The 27,324-nt window shown below is 35.3% G+C and overlaps 1 protein-coding gene across 4 annotated transcripts; it reads right to left on the reverse strand.

Annotated features, from left to right (window-relative positions):
* Positions 1–1,909: 1,909 nt before the first annotated feature.
* UGDH (UDP-glucose 6-dehydrogenase) lies at positions 1,910–27,176 on the reverse strand. 4 transcript variants are annotated; one of them, XM_011362745.2, is made up of 12 exons: positions 27,049–27,176; positions 18,627–18,795; positions 12,694–12,795; positions 9,840–10,040; positions 9,337–9,534; positions 8,724–8,871; positions 6,740–6,834; positions 5,157–5,287; positions 4,791–4,924; positions 4,296–4,387; positions 4,071–4,181; positions 1,910–3,242 (listed from the first exon to the last, which is right to left on the reverse strand). In XM_011362745.2, exons 2-12 carry the CDS (start codon positions 18,789–18,791, stop codon positions 3,132–3,134), a joined length of 1,488 nt encoding a protein of 495 aa, XP_011361047.1. In that variant the 5' UTR covers positions 18,792–18,795; positions 27,049–27,176; the 3' UTR covers positions 1,910–3,131. The 4 variants fall into 4 exon arrangements, with proteins under 4 accessions (XP_011361047.1, XP_011361045.1, XP_011361044.1 ...); XM_011362743.2 differs by lacking the exon at positions 27,049–27,176 and adding an exon at positions 26,435–26,578; XM_011362742.2 differs by lacking the exon at positions 27,049–27,176 and adding an exon at positions 26,341–26,575.
* Between the last annotated feature and the right edge of the window lie 148 nt (positions 27,177–27,324).

The following is a 27,324-nucleotide window of genomic DNA, read 5'->3' on the forward strand; positions in this document are numbered from 1 at the left end:
GTAAACTTCACCTTTGTGCGCATACTGCATTTTGTTTTTATCTTTCATGGCCATTTTCATATTTGGTCAGTCATTTCTGTATGTCTTAGCTTCTCTACAAGATTGCTCTCATTCATCTATGTCCTCTTTCTTAGCACCTCACAGCATTTACCTTATAGTGGGTACACAGACACCTACTTTGAAACATTTTAAATAGGGTTACCTGAATGTGAGTATAAATGAGCTACCTAGACAGCTAGATCTTACTTTCACTAGCTCATCTTGCCGAACCCTACCTTCTCTTTCCCATTCCCAGCCTCCTGTTGAACCTCAGACCCCTTTCTAGTAAGTAGTTGGGAGTTCCCAGGAAGATGAAGGAATGTACTCACATCCTTCTCAGCTGCTGCCCTATCCATCTTCTGATTCTTTCACTGGAATGTTATTCCATTCTGCTTAAGGCCACACTCACTCTTAATATCTCTAAAATTAGGATGCTTTTGACTTAAGAAAAGTTCCTATTCAAACTGCTGTGACCATGAGCAAGTTACTTAATCTTTCCAGCCTTCAGCCTTTCATCTGAAGGGCAGATGAAGGAATTATCCTAAAGGAATTATGTAAGGAATAGATGAGAAAATGCACCTAAAGGGCTTAGAGTAGTGCCTGCTCTATAATGCTGTTAATTACTCTTAGTGGTTTCAGAAACAGTAGTTCAGTGTGACCAGCTTGTTAACGGTGTCCAACAGAAGTGCCCATCATTTCCTAGCCAGCCACTGTGCCATTAAAATATTTGTGTAAACATTCATCTCATGTAATCCTTATAACAATTTTTTTAGTTAGAGATGAATTATTTCTTTTACAGATGGTGACACTTAGCCAAGATATCACATGCTAGTAGATACTGAATTCCAGATATAAAGCTGAAAGTCTTAAGTGGAATAACACGATTTTGGAGAGCACATTGTTGGAGAGAGATTTTAGTTTTTTATATACCCTTCTATAGCTATTTGAATTTTTTTTTTTTGCCATTTCCATGTATTATTTTCAGTTTTAATTATTAGCTAATAACCTCACCAATATACATTGGCCCCATCAAAAAATTACTAGCTAATAAAAATAGAAACAGTGTACCAATTTTAAAAAGTGGTCTTTTAAAGTTCTTAGTAGGGGAAGAAAAGGCTAACCATATTCTTGCAACTTTTCACACAACAGTCTCAAATTGCTGTGTTACCTCTCTAGTTACTGGGGTTTTATTTCTTCCCATCACAAACATCAAATATACATGGTTCTATGAGCCATCTTTTGCCCATTTTCCTCCACTTACCAATTCTCCTAACTTTTAATCAATAACTGTATTTTACATGTAATTATCAATTGTAGGCATTGAACAATGCTGCAACTAAAAACCAGTGCCTAATTCTAACTGCTTTAGCAAGACATTTTTGGGTTATAATACCTTTACTAGAATATAAAATTATTAAGCAATATTTTCAAGAATATTTTCAAGCAGAAATCTAAAGCTAATTCTAATTAATAAACTCATCCTTCCAGATCTTATGAGTAAGGAATCATGTTATGTTCCAACACTCTGATGTTTGTCTCTTGCAAGGGTCTGCAAACTTTTTCTTGCAGTGTCAGCAAATATTTTAGGCTTTTCAGGCCAAGGGGAAAAATTGGGGACTTCCGTAACCATTTAAAATGTAATCATGTAAAACTGTAAAAACCATTGTTAGCTCACAGGCGGCTGGCCAGATTTGGCTCATGAGCTATAGCTGGCTGGTACCTGGTCTATTTCCTAATTTCCCTTTCTTGCATTTTTTGAAAGTATAAAATAATGCCCTTTTCTTTAAAAAGTGATTTTTTTTCCTGCCTAATGTCAGACTGTCATGACTCATTAGTTACTTACACTATGATAAAAAATACACTCACACAATTGTTGATGCAGAATATTTTATTTATGTATTTGATATCTGTACAGATGTCTCTGTTCTCATCTTCCATTTGTCTGTTCTTATTGAACTACGTTAATTCCTAAAAGATGAGGCCTGTATCTACGTGCTTAACTCAGTTTGTACACTCTCAGTACAGCATAAGCAGCAAATGGGCATCTGACATATTTCAATAAAAATAAAATAGAAAACAATCAAATATAAGTCAACAAGAGACATAAGAAGAAAGCAGATGGAAATACATACAAAAATTCTTATTTTAAAATTATGCTATATATAACTCATAAAATCTGTGTCTTTAAGTTTATACATGAGCTTATATTGGTTTTCTTATTTTAAAAAGGGGAAATTGCAATGAATAACAGAAATAAGAATGCAAAGTCAACGTCACAAATATTTTTGGCTCTTGAACTAAAAAAAATAATAGTGAGGAAAACAAAAAGTGAAGAAGAATGGAATAGACCATATTATTGATTTTTCTCTTCAGCTAAAAAAGAAATTGCCTTTACTCTTATCTGGACTGATTGGAAACAGTAGTGACGACTTTTTTGGGCCAAAAAAACCAATGAAACAGCTCATTAAAACAAAAAGGTTACTTCTAACATGGAAACATAGGAAACATAAGCATTAAAAAAAATAATAAAAAAAAAAATCAGGAAAAGCACAAAAGGCCCCATTTTATCTATTGTATCCTCCTCCTAAGTTCCTAAAGACAAGAAATGGCTTGGAAAACCCCTTACCCAATTAAGCCAGAAACCTCTAAGTGACAATCTCTGAAAGCTTAACAGGGTTAGCCTTTTATGGTTTAGAATACATATTTAATGACAAGTAAATAAACTGATGATCAGAAAAATTGAAGAGTACCTTTCCCTTTACAATGTGATATTAAAGTGCTGCCTACGAATATTTTGTAAGTAAAAAGTGTTTAAAGTTTAATTTTTGTTTTACAAAAATTGACACCATTAAAACCAACATGATTATTTGCCACTCATCCAATCACTGAGGTAACTATATTATAAAAATGTGTAAAAAATATTCTAGATTCATAATTACCAGATATGCTGATTCCCATATAGCTAATGTAAACTGATTATTAAAAAATAGTTTTGTTTCCTTAAAAATACTTGGTTCATTTACCACTAAATATCAGAAGGATATTTTCTATCCTGAAGTACTAAAAAAATTATAGATAAAGATTGGTAAGGTCTATACTTTGGGTTTCTTGTTAGGTGGATCTTGAAGACTAAATTTTGGAATTTCACTAGAAGGAGCATATGGAATTCTCTTTGAAGACACCTTTTTGCCAATTGTTTCAATCTAGGGGGAAAAAAAAGATTTTAGGAAGAAAGCTATTAACAATTATAACACATAAATGTAAAACCTCTATAATGAAGTGTAATGGGGGGAACTTATCACACTGCTCTAAGAAACTAGCTGATAGCAATCTCCTGGCACATTTCCTTATCCTCCCTGACCTCCACCTGAGCCACCCACACCCATACTCACTGCTGTGAAACAGATGCAACAGGTAAATGTATTATTTGCAGGTTTTTGTCAGTTTTCTAAGCATTCCATAATTAACAAACTCTGAATGAGAAGAGGGCCAGAACCACTGAAGCTCCCATACTTTTCCTTCAGACCTCTCATATCTAGGACAGTGCTAAGCACTCAGAAAGCATAGGATCCTATACCAACATGTGACAACTATATTGCATTTTGCAGTTTTCAAGACATTTGTATAGGAATAAAAGACCTGGCCTCTGAGAAGGTCAGTGTGATACAGACGGTTCAGTAGAATAATCTGTGGTTCAAAGAAAAAAATGTTTTTAATATTTTCTTTCTTAATCTTTGTGATATGAAGTAAGGCAGGGCACATTTTGTCCCTATGTGATAGGCAACTGATGACTTCCTAGATACTGCATAAGGGAAATAAACATTGAATGACCTGTAGATCACAAATTTAAGGAAAGAATGGAATAGGTACAAAAATCCCAGAGACATCCCAGAGAACTGACTCGTAATCATGTTGCCCCAAAGTCATGTTACAGCTAAATGAGAAAATATTAAAATTCTAAAATGCAAAGCCATTATTAAAAAGCAAATGACCAAACAAACAAAACCAAACCAGTCCATGATCATGATTACCTGGAAGCCAATGGTTTGTAGTTCATTGTGGAGCCCATCCAGGACACGTCGTCCATCAAAAATAAAGGCTGGCTTCAGCATTTTTTTGTGAATATGTTCATAATCTAATTCCTATAAAGACAGTACCAAAAGAATAATTAGAACACCTACATGAGGACATATTCAACCTCAACTATCATTAGAAAACCTCTAAAATTTTCCTTAATCCCATTTCTGTCACCTCACCTTAAACATGTCCCATTCAGTGCAAATAACAACAGCATGGGCACCATCACATGCTTCATATGGATCCTTAGAAATGGTCACGAGTCGGGACACTATAACAACAGCAGCAACAAAAAATTGGCAATAGGAAAGGAGTTGTTTGAAACTATGTATTTTAAGACTAGGATTGCCAGAGGAGTTGAGAGTTTGAAAGAAATGGAATGGTCTGGTTGAAGTGTGAGTGAGGATAATGATGTGGGGCCTGCAGCACCCCCAACCTTGCCCCAGAAGCATCTCCTTGGAACCTCTAGGGCTTTTTAGAATATGCAGAAAAAAATCATCAGAGTAACTTCATCACTTTAAATTAAAGCTGACAAAACAATACCTAAGAGTTTTAGAGAAATGAGGTCAAAAGCAGGGCCTGCCAATGATATAAATGATAAAAACTGAATAAAGAAAGGTTTTTGGAGAACAAACAAGTTTTAGGGCCTATATTCATGAGACTCAAAGCCTTACCTTGGTCATCCTCTGAAACTCCTGGATGAGAAAGATCCACAACTATTTGTTCCCTTGGTACTTTTGGATCATATATATGGAGGTGTGCACCTTCATCCATCAAATATTTGCTAATATATATACTAGAAGATTCTCTGAGGAAAAAAAATCAGTATCACTAAGCTTTTTAAATGGCATATATTCTAATACCTTAGGGTTTAATATTCAGGGAAGATTCTATTTCCTGTGAGGATATAGATGTTCACTTTATTTTTATTGTTTATATTATATATATATACAGGTATTTCACATACTCATGCACCATCAAACAGCAGAATAAGATGTTAACACTCTGAACAAGGTTGAAATATTTTAAAGAACTGATACCTCGTATCACCAGTGTCCTTTTTGAATGCAAACCCCAAAATAGCTATCTTCTTATCAGTCACTGTATTAAAAAGACTGTCTATAATCCGGGAAGCAAACCTTCTTCTCTGGTAGTCATTTATATCTATCACCTGAAATTACACATACAATTATGCAATGATTAATTAAAAGAGGTACAGCTTGTGCCATACATTGCTCAGAGTTTTATGGCGTATACTACTGTATGAATCCAAGCCTTATAAATTAACAGGAAGCAAAGATTAACCAACCTCTTTAATATCTACAGATTGAAAAATAAATTACTCCCACTTAAAGCTATACTAAAAATTTTATTTTTCATATGGCTTATCTTTCCAGGTATCAGGCTGGAATGAATGTAAAGATAGGGAATACAGCTAAGTTTCAACCCCATATGAGGATAGCCTAAATAAGGCACAGAGAAAACAGTGTTCTCCTTAGTCAATTTCTGCAGACTCTGTGGAAGCAAGGCTATAAGCAATCAAATTCCAAAGTACTCCCTCATATGCTTACCCCCACCCTCATCAAAATTGAGTGTGAACAGAAAGTGGACAAAGAACAGTCAAACAGCTGCCTCTGGATGAAGCATAATACCATGAACACTTGGCAATTTTTAACTAAATGTTATAAGTAAAAGTCTCTAATCACCTATCTGTTATTCTCCTAAGAGTTTATAAACAAGACTTCATACTGGTGACCAGATAAACATAAGGAAAGAGACTGTTTTTGTGGGTTTTTTTTTAAGACTCCAAGCTTCTAGAGGGTGTATCAAATCCTGGGAACTTGGGAAATAAGCCCAAAATGTTGGAAAATCCAGTTTTTATCTTCATTTTCCCCACAAAGGACAGTAAGATAAAGCCATCATGATGGGCTGAGTGAAACAAACTTAAAAGTGTACATTTCCATTTTTAAAAAGTGCATTTCCTTACATTCCCACTCACTGCTGACATCTGAAAAACTATAAACTTGGGGAAATATTTGGGAAAGGTATATATACTGGCTGCTATCTTGGACAAATTACTTAACGTCTCTAAGTTTCAACTTTCTCATCACAAATGGGAGATGATGTTAGTAATGAGAACTAAAATGAGCACTAAGCAAAGTACTTAAGAGTGCCTGGCACAGAGTAAGTACTCAATAAATGTCAACCCTATTTCCAATTTTGGAAAGATTTTTTAATTTTAGCTCTGTGAATCTCAAAGGGACAAGACAAATAAATATCAGAACATGCAAACCACTGGCAGACATTATAATATAGGTTCTTCCATTATTTTGATTTTATGCCATTCAAGGTAGAGAATTATAATTTAGAGTAAGTTCTTGCTTTACTCTGGGAACAAATTTAGTTATAAAATTAGAAGAAATACTGCTTTATCAGAAACGTCCATCACAACTGATTAGCAAAGAAGACAAAAACACATAAACCCGATAAATAAACCTAAAATAAAAAATTGAATATAATAGTTGAATTCCTGGAATAAATATATCCTATCAAAAACATTTCACAGACAAAGGGTAACATTTTAATTAGAAATTAATAAGTTGTTGACTATAAAGATTGATACCTGCTGCCAATAATGAGCTACTTCAGGCAGATTCAGAGCCTCACAGAGATAAACCAAATTCAGAACATCTTTTTGAAAGCAGCTCCCGCCAAAACCTAAAAAAAGAAAAATATGACAATATTTTCATTTAGTAACCACACAAGTGAGTAATGTGACAAATTTCCATCACGCTAAAGCAGAGGGCATATCCTAGGATTTTTAATACTAAAATTCGGATATTGGAAAATCAGTGGGTTTATAAATTGTGTGAAATTTGCAAGCAAATAATAAATTCTATAAATAAATTCCAAATAATTTTCTAGCTAAAAGTTTATTATGGCTGTATTTTCTACTTTTTTCTTCATTCATCTGGTATCATTGCCCCATATATCTAACTCTAGCATAGCGCTGACAAACTTTTATGAGCCAGATAGTAAATATTTTAATTTTTGTGCGTCATACAGTCTCTGGCACAACTCTTCAACTCTGCCTTTGTAGCTCAAAAATAATCACAGACAACATATAATCAAATAGACATGGCTATGTTTCAATAAGATATTATTTGCAAAAACGAGCTGTGAGCCCACCCCGTTCTAATGCAATACAGTATACAGTGAGGGTTGGCATGAACTCTGGAATCAGAAACACCTTGCCATTCATTAGTTTTATGACTGTGAGCAAGTTGCAAAATTTTCCCTGATCCTCAGTCATCTCTATAAAGGAAATACCAGCACCTTCATAACAGGTTATAAGGACTAATAATGAGATATATAAAGTGCTGGTTCAAAACTTGGCACATAATATGCCTTTAGTAAATAGTAGCTATTTTTATTAAATGGTAGCTAGAAGAAAATATCAAAAAGAGAAAAAGCCAAAGAAAGCAGTACTAGGAAATGGCATAAGGCCCTAGAAATACAGGAAGAGCTGCCTATGGCCTAATCTGTAAAAGGCTCTATTTACTTTTACATCAGCTTTATTAACATATATTAAAAACAGTCAGTTTTCATTATACCTGGTAGTTATTTCTACATAATTGCCACAAACACTGAATTAGCAAATACTGAAGCGCTGCCCCTAGGTGAAATTCAGTGTTAAATTCCTGTGAGTTTCTGGTCACATTTTTATCAACCAATCAATACATAAAATTGTTTTATGTGTCTCTGTTTAAAGATACCTTATTTAATATGTACTGTTGATTCATTAACATTGAACTCACAGCCAACAGCACTGTAACTCATGCAAAAATGAAGCTTATCTAACCATATATATTTTCTCCCTAAGGCATATCACAGCTTTCTGGCACTTCAGAACACTAGACAGCACTTCATCAATATACTTGGGGGCCATTTTAAACAGTGAAATCACCAACAAAAAGCACAAAAATGCAAAAGACGTGGCACTTCATACACCACAAAAAGAGCGCATGTTTGCAGTACAAAAGCTGAAAGAAGGCAAGAGCATTGTCTTATTTAACTTCAGCTGGGAATGTATGTATCAGGTGACTCAAATATTTTGCTGCTCTGTTTATGTCTGCAAATGACCACAAAAGCATCACAAATATTGATTTTGGGGTTACAAATAAATTTTAGTGAGTAAACTAACTCACAAATACAGAATCTACAAATAATGAAGATCAACTGTATTTCACCAAGGCCACATTTCCAAAAGTATGTTAGTAAGAAAAGCAAATGATAGCGAATTTTTTACTACCTGCTTTGATAAGGCATTACTTGAGTTATTTATTATGTGGTCTCCCAAATTTATTCTTCCTAAATGTTCTTACTAAATACTAATATATTCCTCCTAAAACACTGAACTATGTTTATCCTACTAATCAGTCAGTAATTAACTATTGCCTCATTAAAAAGTCCCTGATAGGATAGGCCAAAGGCTATACATAAAATAAAATAATTATTTTAAGAGCATTAAGTTAAACAAACACTTCCTTAAATTTAGAGACCTAGCTAAATGAACCCACTTTATATACCAAATATTTTCATTTTACCAACACTGGCTTTCAGAAATTTATTTCCAATTCTCTGGTCCATTCCAATGGCTGTCGCCACCTCTTCTACATCAGCTCCTGTTGCTTCACAGAGTGCACTTATAGAGTTAATGCTGCTGATTCTCTGGGCAAGAAAAGCATTTGCTGCCTTAAAAAATTTTAAAGAAAGTATAATGAGCTAAAACAGCAATTTTATACATCTGGATTATATTTCATTCAGTTGATGCATATTACTGAGAGAGATATAAAAGTTACTGATGGGCTGGCTCAATTTGAGAAGGCAACGGATGGATTGGTAAGGAAAAATGTTTTATTTAGAAAAGATGATTACGAAAGATGATAAAAAGGAATGATTTTAAAAATCACTATTTTAATGTATCCTCAATTTTATCTTATTTTATTAAAATTTTAGAATTTTCCAGAATATTTTATACATTGATATTTGATCCCCCAGTGAAAATTATTTCATAATTATTTCATAATGGATAAGAATATTATCTTCAGAAGCATACCTTTTATTAATATTAAGAAAGTAGCTATGTAATTTATCAGGTTTAAGAAAAATAAGTCCTTCCCTTTAAATTTAATGGAGAATTGAATGCTATGTACCAACCAGTTTGGAAAGTTCTGAAGACCAAGTATTGGTAGTGAGGATCTTTTCTTTGGGAACCCAGTGCTCATACACAGCACACAGTGCCTGCACAGCAATCTGGCCTTCTGGGGTTTCATCCCCTCCAATCAGTACTCTGTCTGGGTTCTTTAGATCCTTGATGGCCGTTCCTTCAGCCAAGAACTCAGGGTTGGACAGCACCTAGAATCCCAATGCAAAGAAAGTTTTGTTTTGTTTTGTTTTTAGGCGAGGCAGTCCTTGGTTGACCTCACAGATTGCAAGGACCTTGTCAGCTTATAATCCCTGGTTTTCCTAGGTGGTCTCCCATCCAAGTACTAACCAGTCCCGACCCTGCTTAGCTTCTGAGATCAGTTGGGATTGGGCTTATTCAGGGTAGCATGGCCGTAGATGCAAAGAAAGTTTTAAGCTAAATTAATTATGGACAACTTTAAGGCATCAATATTTACATATGAAAAACTAGATTGTAATGTTTCCTTTTTTTATACCTGTAAATTCAAGTTGGGTTTCGTGTTTGCATCAAATATTTGACGAATACTTTCTGCTGCCCTCACAGGAACTGTGCTTTTCTCAGTCACAATTTTGTACCCATGTGAGTTTTGCACAATGCGTCTAGCACAAGCTTCAATATATTTTAAATCTGCTGCGCGGCCTTTACCCATTCCATAGGTTTTGGTTGGAGTGTTCACCTGGTGAAAGTATATGGGATTAAAAACAGATTATCTGTGAGAAGCTCAGTGATTTCAAGATAGGCCTTAGACCACTAATTAGCTAGTCAAATGGGAAGTTAACTACAATCAGTGCCCTTGACTTTAACCCTCTATTAGTTCCTCGAAAATAATACATTTTATAAATATAATCACCAGAAGGAATAGGTTGAAGCATCTGGAGAATTCATTCAATAAATGTTTGCTGAAAAGCTAATATACATGGTCAGATACCAAGGCAGTCAAGTTATAAGCCAAGCTCTGAGTATATAAAGATGAATGAGACAGTTCTTCTCCTAAAGGAGTTCATAATCTGAAATGAAATGTAAATTTTCTCTTCTTTCCTCTCTCTATTGTATGTAGTATATTATCATGGTCTTTAAAACTAAACTTTAAACTCCTTTTTTACTTTCCATTTTTATAGACTTACATCAATAGTTTAAAAAATATTTACAATATCATTCACAAATGCTTTCTTGGCTCATAAAAGCTACAAATTATCTAGCACCTTCAGGACACAGAATACTATGTAGACAAAGACTAGCAAATAAAAGAAAAATAAATCATGAGACCAGAGTCTAGGCATTCAGTTTTGGCTTAGCTATATTGTATAACCTTGAGGAACAGTGGCTGCCTTTGCCTCAATGATCTCATTGAAAAATGGGGATAACGCACTCTCTAAAATCTAACACATAAGTTTTATAACACTCTGATAAAAATAAAAGTACTTTGAAAAGTCTAAAATTCTATACAGGAATAATTTTTGAACCAGTAGTAAGTAGCACCAATTCTCATCTCTTGACAAGCTTATAACCTAATGGGAGACTTAAAGGAATCAAGCCAAATAAATTAAAACTTGAAGATTGAGTTGAGGTGTGAAAAGCAGGAGGAAAAAGTTGTTTTTATGCATGGAACAACTTAGGAAAAGAGTTAGTCATAGAAGTCAGGGTGCAATAGAGTACAGAAGAACAATGACATCTGGCTAGTGGGATAAGGTAAAACATGACAGTGATGGGAAATGATCAAATGGCTTCCTCTGGTAAAGGAGCTCTGAAGATAACAACTGAAAACTGATTTGTATAAAACTATTCCTATCTGGAATTTGCCTGAAAATAATCTAGGGTGGGAGGGAAGGAAAAGAAGTAGTAAATGAAACAAGGCCAGCTATGATAACTGTTGACAATGGAGAATGAGTAAATAGGGGTTCATAATACTACCATGTTCTTTTGTATAAGTTTGATATTTCCATAATGAAAAGTATACAAGCAAATAAATAAAAAAAAAAATGAAACTGACCCAGAGAATGGAAACTAGATGTGAGTTATAATGACCCTAACAGGCACACAAAGTGATAGCTTGGAAAGATTCAGGGCAACTCATGCTAGAGAGGCAAATGTAAAATCAGTTATCCGTGCCAGACCACCATAGACAATACACTATTTTTAAGTATTTTTAAGGTTTTTTTTTTTTTTTTTGCAGAAAATTTCCCTATTGCTATTCCAGGCTCTGGTTATCCAAACTAGAGGAATAAGATAACTTCTTAACTCCAAGTATCCAGCGACTCCAAAGTATTTTCTCATTTTCTCTGCCTCTACCCTAACCTTACACAAGCTTAAGTAGAGGATGGGTAGGTGAGTCACAGAAGCTGTACCAATTTCTGAAGTAATTAAGGAAGCCAAAAAAAAAAAAAAGAAGAGAGAGAGAGAGAATTTATAACAGTTTTAGCACTGGCTTCATTACTACTTTCTTCTAAAGTTCATATAGCTTCACAGTACTGCTTTTGTCTGACCAATTAGAAAACAACCCTTTATCAATGACTTAGAGTCCTTAACAATATGTATAATCAATTCAACAGCATCTACCCTCTATGGACCTCATGGTGTTTCTTTCCTTTATCTCATAGGACCCAGTCAAAGTTCACACCACTGGCTTTCCCTTTATTCCTTAAGGCCCTAAAAGTCTTGAATTATATAACACCCTATATCAGCCACCAATCAGTGATAACTGTACCATCACACACAGAATATTTGAGTAGATGGTTACTAGGACATCAAAAAATAAGTTACCTTGGTTCAAATATTTTATTACCAGAGTTTACTACCAAACATTCAATCTATTTCTTTTTCATTACAAAGGTACAACAGTTTAACCATATGATGACCTAAAGGTGTCTGTGGACAAGCCTGATAACCTAATCAACACATGCCAACCTCCAATTAATTTAAAATGACTTTTGGAATATAATTTATCTAGACAGGAGATGCCTGTAAGTTTGCAGGTAAACTCTGCCTGATTCTCTTTACCTCACCTCTACCAACCAGTAGAAACAAAAAACGATGAAATATACATACTATCACCATATGTGCTCGCACATTACCAGCACTTCCTAATTCTAGATCTCAGACTAGAACTTTCTCTTAGTTTATCTGTTCAATAATCTGAAATGACGTATTTGACCAAATGGTCATTAAAGGATTTGGTGAAGTGTTGGACAAAGTTAGCGACAACTAAAATTTTACTGGGCAATGCGATTCTGGGCAATGCTATGGCTTAATACAATGGATTTACTATTAAAGTAAAACTTCTATAAAGATAAGAATACATTAAAACTCACACAACAAAGGAATATACTTACAGAAATAAATACAAGATCAGCTTCTTTAATGGCATCATCAATATTGATAGAAAAAAATAGGTTTTTTCCTCGACAAGATTCTACCACTTCTTTTAGTCCTGGCTAAAAAGAAAAAGAGTTGTACATACTGTTTAGTAGTCATATGAAATAACCTAATAGTATAGAATTACATGTGTTAAAAGCAGAAGTTTATACTGTAATTTAAAGGCCTAGACTTGCTCTCAAATAATACCTTTGTAGAAAAATCAAAGACATATACTAAAGGCTGTAAATGTACACTGTGTAACATTACTAAATAAAGCAAAATTGAACTTACCATAATTAAAGCAGTAGCTCACTTTAATGCTGTGTCATTGTTTACCATGTGCCTGACTATTTCATAAGTTAATAATTAACTCTGAGTATCCACACGATTATCAGAAAATTCAACGTCTTCTGTGATTTCAAACAAATGTTGAATTTTGCATTATCATTATGAATTTAGGTTTTTACTCCCCAAGAATTTAGATCATACAACTGCTTATGAAACAGTCAATATTTACACATACATAAACATCTATTTTTTTCTAAGTCTCTATTGTAAGAAAAACATTCTAATGAAAATTTTGTTTTCCCATACAATGTAACAGGAAATATAGTAATATTAAGAATATTAAGCTGCGCAACACCACCTAAGAAGTATTCTTACAAAAATAAAATAAACAAACGAAAAAAAATACTAGGTCTAAATCTAATCAGACCAGCCCAATCAGCAAAATCCAGACCAAAAATTTCTACAGGATAACAACCTGGTTTCTGCAACAAATAAACTAAAGAGAAAGAAAGAGAGAGATTAAAATATCTTTATGGAGCTTGCACTACTCTTCTGGCTTTTGGTTCACCTCTGAAATACTCTTCATTCTCTATGGTATTTCCTCCTACACCTACCATCCATTAGAGTTTTCCAGAGTTCTATCCTTGACCCATGCTCTGTTCTTTCTATAAACTCTTCTTGGGAGAGCTCAGCTTCACTGATTTTTAACTACTACCTGCATAATCCTAACTTTACATCTCCAGCCCTGAATCCTTTGCCTAAACTTTTGATATATATCCAACAGTCTCCTGAGCACCTCTATTTGGACATCCCAAAGCCTCTATAACTAAATAAAACCAAATAGAATTTACCATTTCATCTCCCACCACCCTCCACAACACCCTGAATTCTTGATCTCAATAAATGACACAGTCATACACTCATTATCCAAACTGGAAACTTGGATATCATTCTAGATTCCTTCCCCTTCTTATATTATCTTATATTATCTACTATGATGTCCTACTATTTCTCCTTCTAAATATTTCTCTAGTATAGTGAGTCTCAGAGTGAACAGAGTGAAGGCGGAAACATTCTCAAAGAGGCTGTGTACTTGAAAGAGCACATTAAATATTATAATTATATATTAGTTATCATTTCTCTATCAGTGGCCATGAGTTAAACCTTAGTCACCAACAGGGACTTCCTAACATGAAAAAGCAATGCCACAGATTTTTATAGTATCTTTGAAAACATATCTATTTGGTTGTATATTTAAAAATGCATTATAGAAAAAATGCATTATAGGATACAGATTTACAGGAGAAAGTTGACTGCAAATATCTCCAAGGTTGCTCTGGAAATAAAAATATTTCTTTTCATTGTCCAAGGTAGGTCAATATAAAATTACAACTAGTAACAATATATGTTACTCAATAAATTACAACTAGTAACAATATATGTTACTCAATAAAGCAATTCAGAAAGCAGCATGAACTCTGCCATTTCATTTTTAAACCTGCCATTCATTTTTCTTCTTTTATAGTTATTTCTGTTTTACATCACTAATATGGCCAAGGAAATGTGCAGGATTAGTCACATTTACGACATAAAGAATAAATATGGAACAAAGGCCTAACATATCTTTGAAAATGAATAATCGGATCATACAGTTCATTTCCCCAAGTTTTTTTTTTTTTAACACAACCTTATAGAAATCTTTTTTAAATTTTTTTATTTATAAATTTAAGGAATAACTGACGTCTAAGAAAGACACATGAAAATTATAAGCCTAAAGTCATTTACTTGCTAAGAGGAAAATCATTCTACTTGCTAAGAAGATTTCTCCTAGAATTTTAAAGTAGTAGTGCCCTGTTTTTAACCTGCAAAGCCAGCTGATTTGGGGAAAAAGATTCCATCACTTCCTTTATAGGCTACATCAAATAGTGCAGAACTGAAACAGCTGTCTATATTATCATCGACTAATTTTCATATTAAAAGCAAGGTGAAAGTAAGACTTTAGAAACCAAATAATCAACCATTTAGTTAACTAATAACCATTAAGTAAAGACAATGCAATTAAAGGATTTGTTTTGAGAACTCACACACTGCTTTTAATAAGCACAGTGTTAGCTAGATTTTCAAATCTTTTAAATTCTATTTAGAGAAATTTAAAGAAGAAAAAATTTATGTATGACATAAAAGTGTGAAACAACTAGAAATACTTTTGTTTCTTTGTTTATAAAGGGCAAGTTATTGAGAAAAAACAAGATATAGAAAATGAATCATTTTAGATCTTAAATCTCTTAATATAACTATATACCCTAAATTTAAAGCACTAAAGTCTTAGGAGGAAGAGTTTCAGATTTCAAATAATAGAAATAGTAATATCAATAATAAGAATCTGGCTAAATAAGAACTTGGCCAGGGAATATGCCCGACCAATTAATTTTTTGTTTTCTCCAAAAAATTGTATAATTCCAAATATTACAGATGGTGTATACTTTTTTTTTGAGTACAAGACACCCTTTGGTAGTACAGAAAAGTACATATACATTAGTATAAAAAAATGTATAGCTCAATTTTCACAAGTGAATACACTTGTGTAACAACTATCCATCAAGAGTTAGAATATTAACAGTAAATCAGAGCCTGCAATGTGCCCTCTCCTAGCCACTACCACCCTTCAAATTACCATCAGGCTGAATTAGATTAGTTTGTCTATTTTTGAACTTTATACAAATGGAATTATACAATAGGTGTTATTTTGTGTCTGGCAACATACTACTTTTGTGAGAATTTAACCATATTCTTGTATGCAGTAGTTTTATTGATTTTTTGTAGTTATGTATTTTAACAACTTATATGCAATATTCATATATATTTCTACAATTTGAAAATCTAAAGAATTTAAAAATAAGATTTGATATTTGGAAAAAGAACAGTTTTGCAAAATGTATATATTGTCATTAAAACTCCACAGTTGGAAAAAAATACAAACAGGAGATATGAAAAATTTATGTAAGCAATAGCTTAGTTCATACCATGCAATTAAAAGTACATTAATCAAGATACACAAGTTTTTTAGCTTCTAAACTGAAGGATTTTTTTTTCTGCAGAATCCTTAAAACCTGTGGCACTTAATATTTGTTAGCCTTTCTACTGAGAGGTAAATTATATATAACAGTGATGAAAAAGATTAACACACCGGTTGTCTATTATTAATCATTTCAACTTCACTCAACAGCAGCCAAAACTATTTTTTCATGTTGTGCTACCTGACTATTGGCTAGACTGGTTGGATTTGCTTCATCCAGCAGAGACTGAATTGATGTTAAGATAGAAGATATATTATATGTTGGACTCCATTCTGAAGGATATCTAAACATATGCTATCACCAGCATACATATTTGGATAAAATATTTTGGATAAGCACCTAACAGTTGGTGGTTTATTTGGATATTCTTCAGAAAATTTTATTACTTGTTTTAAAGCACTATCTTCAAAGAGTGTCCCTTCTGATCAAAATATAACTGCATTCTACTGCATGTTATTTTCAGATGATGTGCCACTGACACCATAGGTGAGTCCTGTTGCAACCACTTGAAATCCCGCATGAGCCTCCTCTGGGTGGGAGTCAACTCATGCCCCGCAGTCAGTCTGAAAGACTCACTGATTTTCAATGCAGCATAATGTTTTACTGCAGGATTTAAACTATAATTTATGTATCCATTCTACCGATGATGAATATTTAGGTTGTTTTCCATTTGGGTTTATTATGAATAGCACTGTTAATATCTGTCTTTTGGTACACATATGTATGCATTTCTGTTGGATATACAGTTTAGGAGTGGAATTGCTGTGTCATGGGCTATACATAGTTTTAGCTTTAGTAGATACTGTCACACGGTATTGCAAAACAGCTGTACCAATTTACATTCTGACCAGCAGTGTATAAAATTCCAATTATTCTAAATCCTTGTCAATATTTGGTATCGTCAGTAGTAATAATTTTAGCCATTCTGATAGGTGCCTTTTGTTTTTTAAGACTAGAGTACACTGCTGGCAGAATTAGTTACTAAATGACTGGATACAAATATGGCTTACAGCATTTCAGATGACTTGTAGCCCTTTTATGGATATCGGAATTATAAAATGCTTTTTCAAGTTATCATTCCAAAATGTTTTTAAAAATTCCCCAAACCAAATATAGTAGTAATGTTATACTTATAACAAGGAAAGAAATGCTATAATATTGGGGTTTTAAAGAACTATCATCATAGGTAGGTCATTTGGTAGAAGAAAGGGTAAAGCACAAACAGAAGCTACCACATACACAGAGGGTATTTTTTTAAAATCTTAAATCTGATTCACATGAGTAAATCCATGATGTTGAGTTGCCACTGTTCTAAGGGTGCTTTTTCATGGATTTTGTTTCACATACCTATAAAGAGCAGGAAGATTTATCCTAGATAGATCTGAGTTGAGACTTCCCTTCCAAAGGCCTATCATGCCCAAAGACTATGGCTGACAACAGTCTTATAAATAACAAAGCATTTCTATCCAACGTTTATATATATGATACAGTGAATTCTACCATGAAGTTTTCAAATGTTTCCCTATTGGTCTTCAAGAGCATATCAGGAACTCATTTTACAGTGAAATAATAAAAAATGGGACCCAGCCAGCTTAATAAAATAGTTAAAGCATATTTTCTCAACTATAAATTCTCTGAATTCACATAAATTTGAAGTTCCAATTAAACAAATTTGTGATATTAAACACTAAGTATGAAAGACACCATTTATCCATCTAAGGTTTACCTGATATAAGTGCAATAATCCAAAAATGTAACACACTTACATGAATACTATAAACATCTATTGTTTTATGTTTATAGAATACTACTTTTTAATTTTACTATTATAATATGGTAACCATAGTAACAGACAAAATTAGAAAACAGAGAAGAGAAAAAAGTACCTATACCCTCACTGCACTAATATACACTTCTTTCCACTTTCCTTGGCCATACACTTCTAATATACTTCTTTCCACTTTCCTTGGCCATACTTGACATAATTGTAATTAAATTTTTTCTGCCCTGTAGGGAGATAAAGCTCCCCAAATTCAAAAGAGTGCATGGTTTATCTCGGGAGGCCTGCTTGCATAAAAAGGAAAAGGCTGGTTCTGTGGAATTCCAGGAAGAAGAAGATTAAGTATAGACAAAGGGAGTGTCAAAGGGAGTGTCGATTGTACCTCCATCTTCAGGATGTTACTTTAATTATGTTATCTTGGAATACACAAAGGAACAGATTATGTATAAAAAGAAGCATAAGAAATAAACTCAGAGAGACAGTTGTGAGATCTGTTCTCCCTCCTGCACCCTGTCTGTCTTCTCTTTTTTCTCAGTCCCCGCTCCCCCATTCAGGTACCCGGTTTGACTTAGTCGGCTGGCTTCCGACACTGCCCCCCGACATAATTGTAATTACAATGTCCATAACACTGTATATCTAAATTTTTTCATTTAATTTCTAATCAGTTGCAGTCATAAATTTTTACATCAATAGTAAATTATTTAACAGAAACAGTAAGAAAACAAGAAGCATAAGAAACAAAGAGTTGCTTAATATAGTTTACCTCATAAATAGGAAGCGTAGGAGAGTTCCATGCATTAATTCTTGATTCATTGACATCAACAACTGTTACCCTGATTTCAGGGCACATCTGAGCTATGACACTACATGTGGGTCCACCAACATAGCCTGCACCAATGCAACAGATCTTCTTAATTTCAAACATCATTATACTAGAAGGGAAACAGTAAGGGAAACAGAAGGGAAACATTAAAAACAGAAAATTTAAAGAAATCACATTGAACATTCATCACTTGATAAGAACTGTCAGGTGACAGATATATGGAAAGATTTTCTACATTCACACTCATTAAGATTTATGAAAAGAGTGATAAAAAATAACATTCCAACTGGATGACCTAGCCTATTCTCGGCTGCACTAGCATGAAACATGGAAAAAATTACAGTAACTGATATTACTGGAGAAGAGCCACAAGATTATAATGACACAATATTTAGAAAATCAAGAAGCAAAATAAAACCTTACTTACACCTCTAATACAGTAGGGCAACTTTGATGAAGGAAAAGTTCAAGGGTGAACATACCAGTGCAAATCTTGCTTAAATGAATATTGGTATACAAAGGTCGGCCTTGAGATAGGTTTAGACTAACACGACAAATATTAAGATTAGTTCCATAGTTCAAAATTGGCCTCTGAGAGTATATTCCCCACCCAATCTGACTTCAGCAGTTTATTTTCAGGTATTTGACAATGATCTTAAACTCGTTTTCAAAGATAAAGGAAAGTAATTTCTGTAGTTACCAAAGCTGTTACACAGATTTTGATACGTTTTCAAAAGCCATTAAGTAAACTGATTCACACTAATCAAAATTATAAAGAACAAATTTATACATAAGAATGTCAGTTTATTCATTATAATGAGAACAAAAATTGTGAAACTCATCAAGTTCTTAGAATTTTAGTACTTGCCAAGTCCTAATTCATGGATTCCAAAGAAAATAAAAATGGTAGAGAGTTTAAGAATTTATTCATATACTCCTGCATAGATCAGAGAAGGCACTCTGGAAGGTTCATCTAATTACAAAGCCTAGCAAGTATATTCCTATTATGAAAAAAGATACACAAGCACATAATTAAGATGATCCAATTACCTTTAGACTGAACCTGTATTAATCGAACAGTGTTCTAATCTTCATTGTTTCTCTGGGTATATTTCCCTGCTAGAGGAGAATGAGCTGACCAACCCATACAAGTATCCTGGTCTGTATTAGTAAACAATTTGGCTTATAAATTGATCTTTATTGGTCATTATTAGCAGATATCAACTCATAAAGTCTGATGTCTAATGACTTTTTTAAACTATAAAAAGAAACAGAATTTTAGTTAAACAGTATATGAGCAGAATTTGGAATCTAACGATTCTATAAAAGAAAGCAAAATTCTTAGTGATCTACATCAAGAAATTTTTTAAATTTATTTTTTTGTTTTGAATAGGTAATACATTCATATGGCTCAAAAATTCCATCTGTATAACAAGGTCTATACACTAAGAAGCCTCATGCCTACCCATCTCTATCTACTTTGCTATCCCCTACTTTGCTTCCACAAGCAACCCCTTTAGTAGTTTCATGTGTATCCTTCCAGTGTTTTCAATACAGTACAGTAAATAGATATGTATTAATAATCCTTTCTTTCTAAATTTAAAAGGTAGAATACCATATATACTATCAACATTTGGCTTTTTTCACTTAAGGTATTCTGAAGACCTGTTCATTTCCTCTCCTCTTTCTTATTTTTTAAGTTACACTGTATTCCATTGTGTGGATGTACTTACCAAGAAATAGTAAAACCATGCTAAATCTGATAGATTCTCTCCTTAGTAATCTAAATAAGTAGGTTAAGAGTTCCCTACTATCACTTGTATAGCCATAAAAATATGATATTCCTGTTAAATGTTTAGGACTCCAAGATTAACCCCAGCAAAAATACAAAATTTACTTTGGCAACCATCCATGTTTCATTTTTCCTCACCCTTTACTTTTCAGTTTGCCCTTTATCACTCTTCAGGCCTCAAGTGCCCTATATGCCAGGAGAAAGAGAAACTGCACAGGAGGAAAACACTGCATTGGGATTGCTAAGTGGTTAAGTTCAAGGGAATGTTCTGAAAAGCTCACAACTGTGGAAGGAACACCTGAGCCTGGAGCAGGCGTACCAAAGATGTAAGATGTGTCTCCAGCATTCATTCACTGCTGCTGTTCCCTCCTCTATAATAGAAAAGGCTTGGTATCTGTTTTCCAAAAAAGTTCTTCAGGCCTTTTCCCTTCTTCACTTTCATGAAAAATTAATATTCCCAACTGAAGAGTCTACTGTGTGGGCATAGCAGAGGCTTTGACCACAGAAAAATATAGGTCCTGACACTTAAGTATTTAACAATTTATGTAGGAAATAATTCCATCGAAAAACATTACAATACCTTACTATAAGTAACTGTCACTACTGTCTTGTGTACTGTGGATACAATAGTGAACATGGCGGATACCATTCCTAACTTTACATAGTTGTATTCTAGTAGGAATGCACACAAACAAAATAATGGCAGTTGTGATAAATTCCATATAAAGAAAATAAACATGTTGGAGGAGCGGCTGTCTATGATTAAAAGACTTCTTTAGATAGGGTAGTTAAAGAAAGACTCTGAGAAGGTGACTTTTAAACTGACTTAAAGATGGAAAGGAGTTAGTTGCACCCAGGTAATATGGTTAAATTATAAAAAGCAATATAATTGGTTGTCAAAACGAGTGTTAAGATTGAGAAGGAAAAAAAATCAAAATAAGAAGACATCTACATCTAGGCAAAGGCGGAATCTAAGGTTGGCCTAAAGAATGAGTAGGATATAGAAAGAAAAGGTAAGTTGGGGAGGGCATTCCAGATGAGAAGGAAATAAATATGGACTTACATATGGAAATGAGTCTAGGAAATTTAACTTTGGGTGGTGAATACGTGATGCAATATACATATGATGTGTTATTGAATGTACACTTGAAACCTGTATAATTTTATTAATCAATATCAGTCCAATAAATTTAATTTTAAAAAAAGAAATAGGAAAAAAAATAAGAGGAAATGAGTCTAAAGAAGTGAGATCTGCCTAGTTGGGCCAAAAAAATTGGTATTAAGAAGTAGTGAGTGGCAATAATTGTCTCCTAGGGTGGAAATAAATTGAAAGTGGGTCTTGGATGCCCCTTTCAGGAAAGCATAACAATAACAATACATGAGGCTATAATTTAATACTATAAGGTAACTTATATATAGCTGAAAGTAACCTAAAAACCAATGGCATTAATAGTGTAGCTAAAATCTAACAAACACCACTAAAGGAAAAAAAAAAAGGAAAGGGGATTGGCAAGGGGATCAGCCTGAAAAGAGGGAGTTAAGAACAAGAATAAGTGTTTATTTCAGCATTGTCTAGAGAAGAGTGGCACAGAATTTAGAAGTCAAAAGTATTCAAGTTTCAGAGAGATGGGGCAAGAATAGCCTTTCCCAATGCTTGGACGGCATATTCTCCAATGATTCCATGTTGCCTTATGAATTCAGATTCCCAGGAACCATAACACTAACAAGGGATGGCCTGGATTTGATACGCAAGTATTTCAGGCACTGGAATAAAATCTCCCTACGGTGAGAGCAAAGTTCCATTCTAGTGTATTCATCAGTCTTTTATGAGTATAATTATTATAAGCTGACATTTAAAGTGTCATTAACTCTGGGTCCATGAGGGTGTAGCGGGGAATCTACCTTCCAGATACGCAAGGCGATCAAGTCCTGAACTATGATGAACATGAAGAACTACCACACACTGTAACACTTTTACTAGACAGCTAGCCAACTTCTCTCTCTAATTAAAACCAGTATATCTATACCATGCTCATGGCCCAAGCAATCTATAGATTCAATGCAATCCCTATCAAAATACCAATGGCATTTTTCAGAGAACTAGAATAATCCTAAAATTTATATAGAACCACAAAAGGTCCCAAATAGCCACAGGAATCTTGAGCAAGAACAAAGTTGGAGGTATCACATTACCTGATATCAAACTATAGTACAAGACTATTCAAAACAGCATGGTACTGGCATAAATACAGATATAATGATCAATGGAACAGAATAGAGAGCCCAGAAATAAATCCACATCTATACCCTCATTTAATATATGACAAAAGAGGCAAAAATATACAATAGGGTAAAGACAGTCTCTTTAATAAATAGTGTTGGGAAAATTAGACAGACATATGCAAAAAAATGAAACTGGACCACCCTCTTACACCAGATACAAGAATAGACTCAAAATGGATTTAAGACTTAAATGCAAGATCTGAAACCATAAAACTTCTGGAAAAAAGCATAGGCTATAAACTCTCATATTGCTATGAGCAATTTATTTTCGGATACAGCTCCTTGGGCAAATGAAACAAAAGAAAAAAATAAACAAATGGGACTACATCAAACTAAAAAATTTTTGCGCAGCAAAGGAAATCAACAACAAAACGAAAAGACAACCTACTGAATGGGAAAAGATATTTGTTTTATGATACATCTGATAAGGAGTTAATATCCAAAATAAATAAAGAACTCATACAACTCAACAACAACAACAAAAAACGAACCAACCAATTAAAAAATGGGGAGAAGAGCTGAATAGATATTTCTCCAAAGAGGAAATACATATGAATAGATATATGAAAAGATGCTCAACATAACTAATCATCAGAGAAATCCAATTAAAACCACAATAGGATATCACCTGATACTTGTCAGAATGGCTATCATCAATCAAAAAACAACAAGTGTTGGTGAAGTTGGAGAAAAGGAAACTCTCATACATTTGGTGGAATTATAAATTGGTACAGCCATTGTGGAAAACAATCTGGAGGTTCCTGAAAAAATTAAAAATGGATCTACCTTTTGACCCAGCAATTGTACTTTTGGGTATTTATCCAAAGAAAACCAAAACAATAATTTGTAAAACTCTATGCACCCTTATGATCATGGCAGCATTATTCACAATAGCTAAGATATGGAAGCAACCTAAATGCCCATCGACAGATGATTGGATAAAGAAATTAAGGTTCATATGTACTCAGCCATAAAAAAATGAAATCCTACCATTTGCAATGACATAGATGGACCTAGAGGTTATTATGCTGATTGAAATAAGTCAGATAGAAAAAGACAAATACCATATGACTTAATTTATATGCAGAATCTAAAGAGCAAAAAGAACAAGCGAATAGAAAACAGACTCACAAACACAGGACAATCTGGTGACGGCCAGAGAGAAGGGGGGTTGGGGAGCTAGGAGAAAGGGGTGAAGGGTTAAAGTACAAATTGGTAGTTAAGCGATGATCACGGGGGTGGGGAGTATGGCATAGGGAATGCAGTCAGCAGTAATGTAGTGGCTATGTGTAGAGGCAAAGGGGTAATAGAGGGTGGATCATTTAAGAAACTATATAAATGTCTAACCAATGTACTGTATACTTGAAACTAACAATAAAAAAAATGCTTAGAAAAAAAAACCAGTATATCTAGAATACCTAAAATCTGATATCTCAAAGTATTTTTGGACCAGAGGATCTTTGGGGTTATACTTCCATAGCCAAGAGGTTATTAGGGCAGATTATGCCCTCAAATCAAGCAGAACAGGTTCTGCTAAAATTCCTAATAAACATGGATTGAACGTCTATATGAGGCAATTTGGGCTCAAGAAGTTCATTGTTTAATAATGTGCTCCCAGGCTAACAGTTCTTATCTGCTGCTGTTCACCTCACCACCTAGAACAGTGGGCTCTCAATAAATATTAATTGAATGAATGAGTAACTCCCCATAAGGGCCTATCTTTCTGAGATGAAGCCTGGTTGGTATGTGAATATATTTAGTTCAGATGGCTAATCCTAGTATTTTTGTAGAGACTGTCCAGAATCCTATCATCTCCTCTTCTTCAGTATAACTTCAGCATGTCTTCCCAGTTACTTTTTATCCACTTTGATTGCCAGGCTGTATTCAGCTTACCTTACAGCAGCAAGGGTAAATTATTGATAGCAAGTGAACCTGTATTATAGAACTGCATGTGGGTATCCCTGCATTGCTATTTCCTAAGTATGGCTTATAGATGACAATGGAAAATTTACAGAAGGAGGTAGATATACAATTTGTGCAAACCCAAATAAATTATCACTTAGAAGTTTCAATAAAATCATTAATAAGCTTTAATATGGAGCATGATACAGTGTCGGTGATACATTTTCCCCAACACTGATGTCTTCTGATTTCATTTTCTATTTCTACTTCTATGTACCCTCTGACCCTCTCTACTGTGCTGTCAGGGAAATGGGAATGGTTACTTACTTTATAAGCCAGTTTGAAATGAGTTTTTACCTCTGTATCTTGGGAAAATCACAAAAAAAAAAAAAAAAAAAACAGGCCATTCTAAAACTACTCTTCATTTAAATTTTTATAAATTCAGATCAGTATTTCAATCTAGAAGACATGGCTAACAAATATCCCTCTTCAGTATATTCTGCATACCCAGTAGCTAAAGAAATCGATGTCATAGCTGGATACATCAACTTCATGAATCATTTTAATCATTTCCAAAAATTAAACACTAACAAATGCCTGACCCAGGAAAAATACTTAACCAGTGAGAGGGTGTTAACGTTATAGCTAAAAGATATCATATAAACTGTAGAAATAGCAAGAGAGAGAACTGAATGTGATTATTAGCTAAAGGTTTTATGTTAGAGAAAGAAATGCAGCAAAGAGAAAAGAAATGAGATCCTTTCAGTCAGGGCTGTCTACTACTTACCTTGAACTAGATGCTGGGTACAACCAAGCACATCTCAGAACAGACAGTAAAGCTCTTTCATTTCCAGAATCTCCCTGAAGAAACAGACCAGACTACTGTTCTCCATTTCTTAGAGGATATTAAGAAACTCAAAGACTCACTGTGTCTTTGAGGGCAGTCAGTGGACAGCTACTCCTCTGTATATCCGTGAAAAGCTCCCTACCCGTGAATTCCTCTTTTCTGTATACCAGAATTCTCAATCCTACTCAATCATTTTCCTACATAAGAAGATTCAAGCTCTCACACCAACACGATCTCCTAGAGCACCCAAGAAAAGCCTTCCCTGACATGAAATAAAACCATCATACAGTGGCGGCCAACAATGGATTCCAGGCCAGCCCAGATGTGACAACAGAATGTCTTAGGATTTCGCCCTCGAAAGGGTTTTCTGGCTTCGTATTCTCTTTAGTTTCTTAAGAAGTGACGTGAGGAAAGAGGCAGAGCCCCAGGTGATCAGACCTTACACAAACAAAGACTATAATTCTAAGAGCAAAATGGGGTCCCTAAGCAGAAGACCGCTTCCTTCAGTGGACGTTCGGCTTTCTGAGGCGCCGGGAAAATCTCACTTAAGTCAGAAAGTGGAAAAAAGCAGAAAGAGATGCGGCTGGAAGACTCGAGAGTCTTGAACATAAAGCCCAACCTATCCCATCCCCAGGGTAAAAGATCCAAAGGGCGATTCCCGCTCAGAGTCCAAAAGAGGAGGTGAGGGTCGTGAGATGGGAAGCCCGGGACCAAGCACAGGAAGCTACCCCGAGCAGCGCGCACACCTCGGCTGCGCTCCCTCCACATGCTGACGGAACCCCTCAATATCCCGACCTCGCGGCGGGGCCAGCGGGGGAAAGGCCCATTACCAAGCACCGAGCGCGGCTTCTGCTCCTATCCGGACCGCCTGGACAGCTCCTCCCTCTGGGCCGCACTCCTGCGATCCGCCAGATCTCCTCTCACCTCACCCCGAGTCCCGGGCCCGGGCCCGTATTTAAAGGCTTCTGCACAGGAGGGCGGAGGCTTCATTCCTCCCTAACCAGACCTTCCCAGACTCTTCCCTCCGTCGAAACCCTGCCCCTCCTCCCGCCACAGTAGGCCCTATTTCCTACAAGATCGGAGAGCTGGGAGCGGGAAACCTGCCCCGCCCCTGGCCGAGCCTGGGCGAATCCGCTCCGGCCAAATCAGCGGCTCCGCGTCTGCCGCGAGCGGCGCTGGGCGGAGCTGCGTGAGTAGCGGGTTAACTTTCGCTGCTGGACTGCGGCCCAGGCTCGTGGTACGTGCGACAATCAGAGGCAGTCGTGTTGTCTGGACCCGTTTCCCTCCTGTGTCTCGGTCCTGGCTGACGGTCGGCGCTGAGGTGGTGCCGCGTGCGCGCCAGGCCAGCCATACTCGGAGTGTGGGGTTACGAGTCCGGCTGAGGCCTGAGGTGACCGGAATGTCGCGTCTCTCTTTTTCGGTCTCTCCAGCAGCCTGGAGGTCTGGCATTTGCTTAGGCCCAATAGACCTGGCGGGTTAGACCCGGCCGGCGGCCTACTCCCCTCCCACACCCTTCAGGGCCCTGGGGACAGCCGCACCCTGCAGGCCCACGGCCTAAGTTTTAGTCAGATCCCTTGCGACTCGCCGCTTCTGGAAAGGAGGTTCCTCACGTCCGGCGAATGCTCAGTCCGGTCATGCATGACTGGACCAGTTAGTGCCCCCGCCCTGATCCCTGGGAGGAGAAGCAGGACATCCACGCCCTCCAGAGATACTTTCCAGAGATATTACTCCTGCCAAATTAGGGATCTGAGATGCCCGTGCATGATATTTAGCAAAGTATGCAGCATGTAAGTGCTGTATATGAGGGAGGGTAA

Source organism: Pteropus vampyrus, unplaced genomic scaffold (genome assembly GCF_000151845.1).
Source record: "Pteropus vampyrus isolate Shadow unplaced genomic scaffold, Pvam_2.0 Scaffold79, whole genome shotgun sequence".
Classification (NCBI taxonomy): Eukaryota; Metazoa; Chordata; class Mammalia; order Chiroptera; family Pteropodidae; genus Pteropus; species Pteropus vampyrus.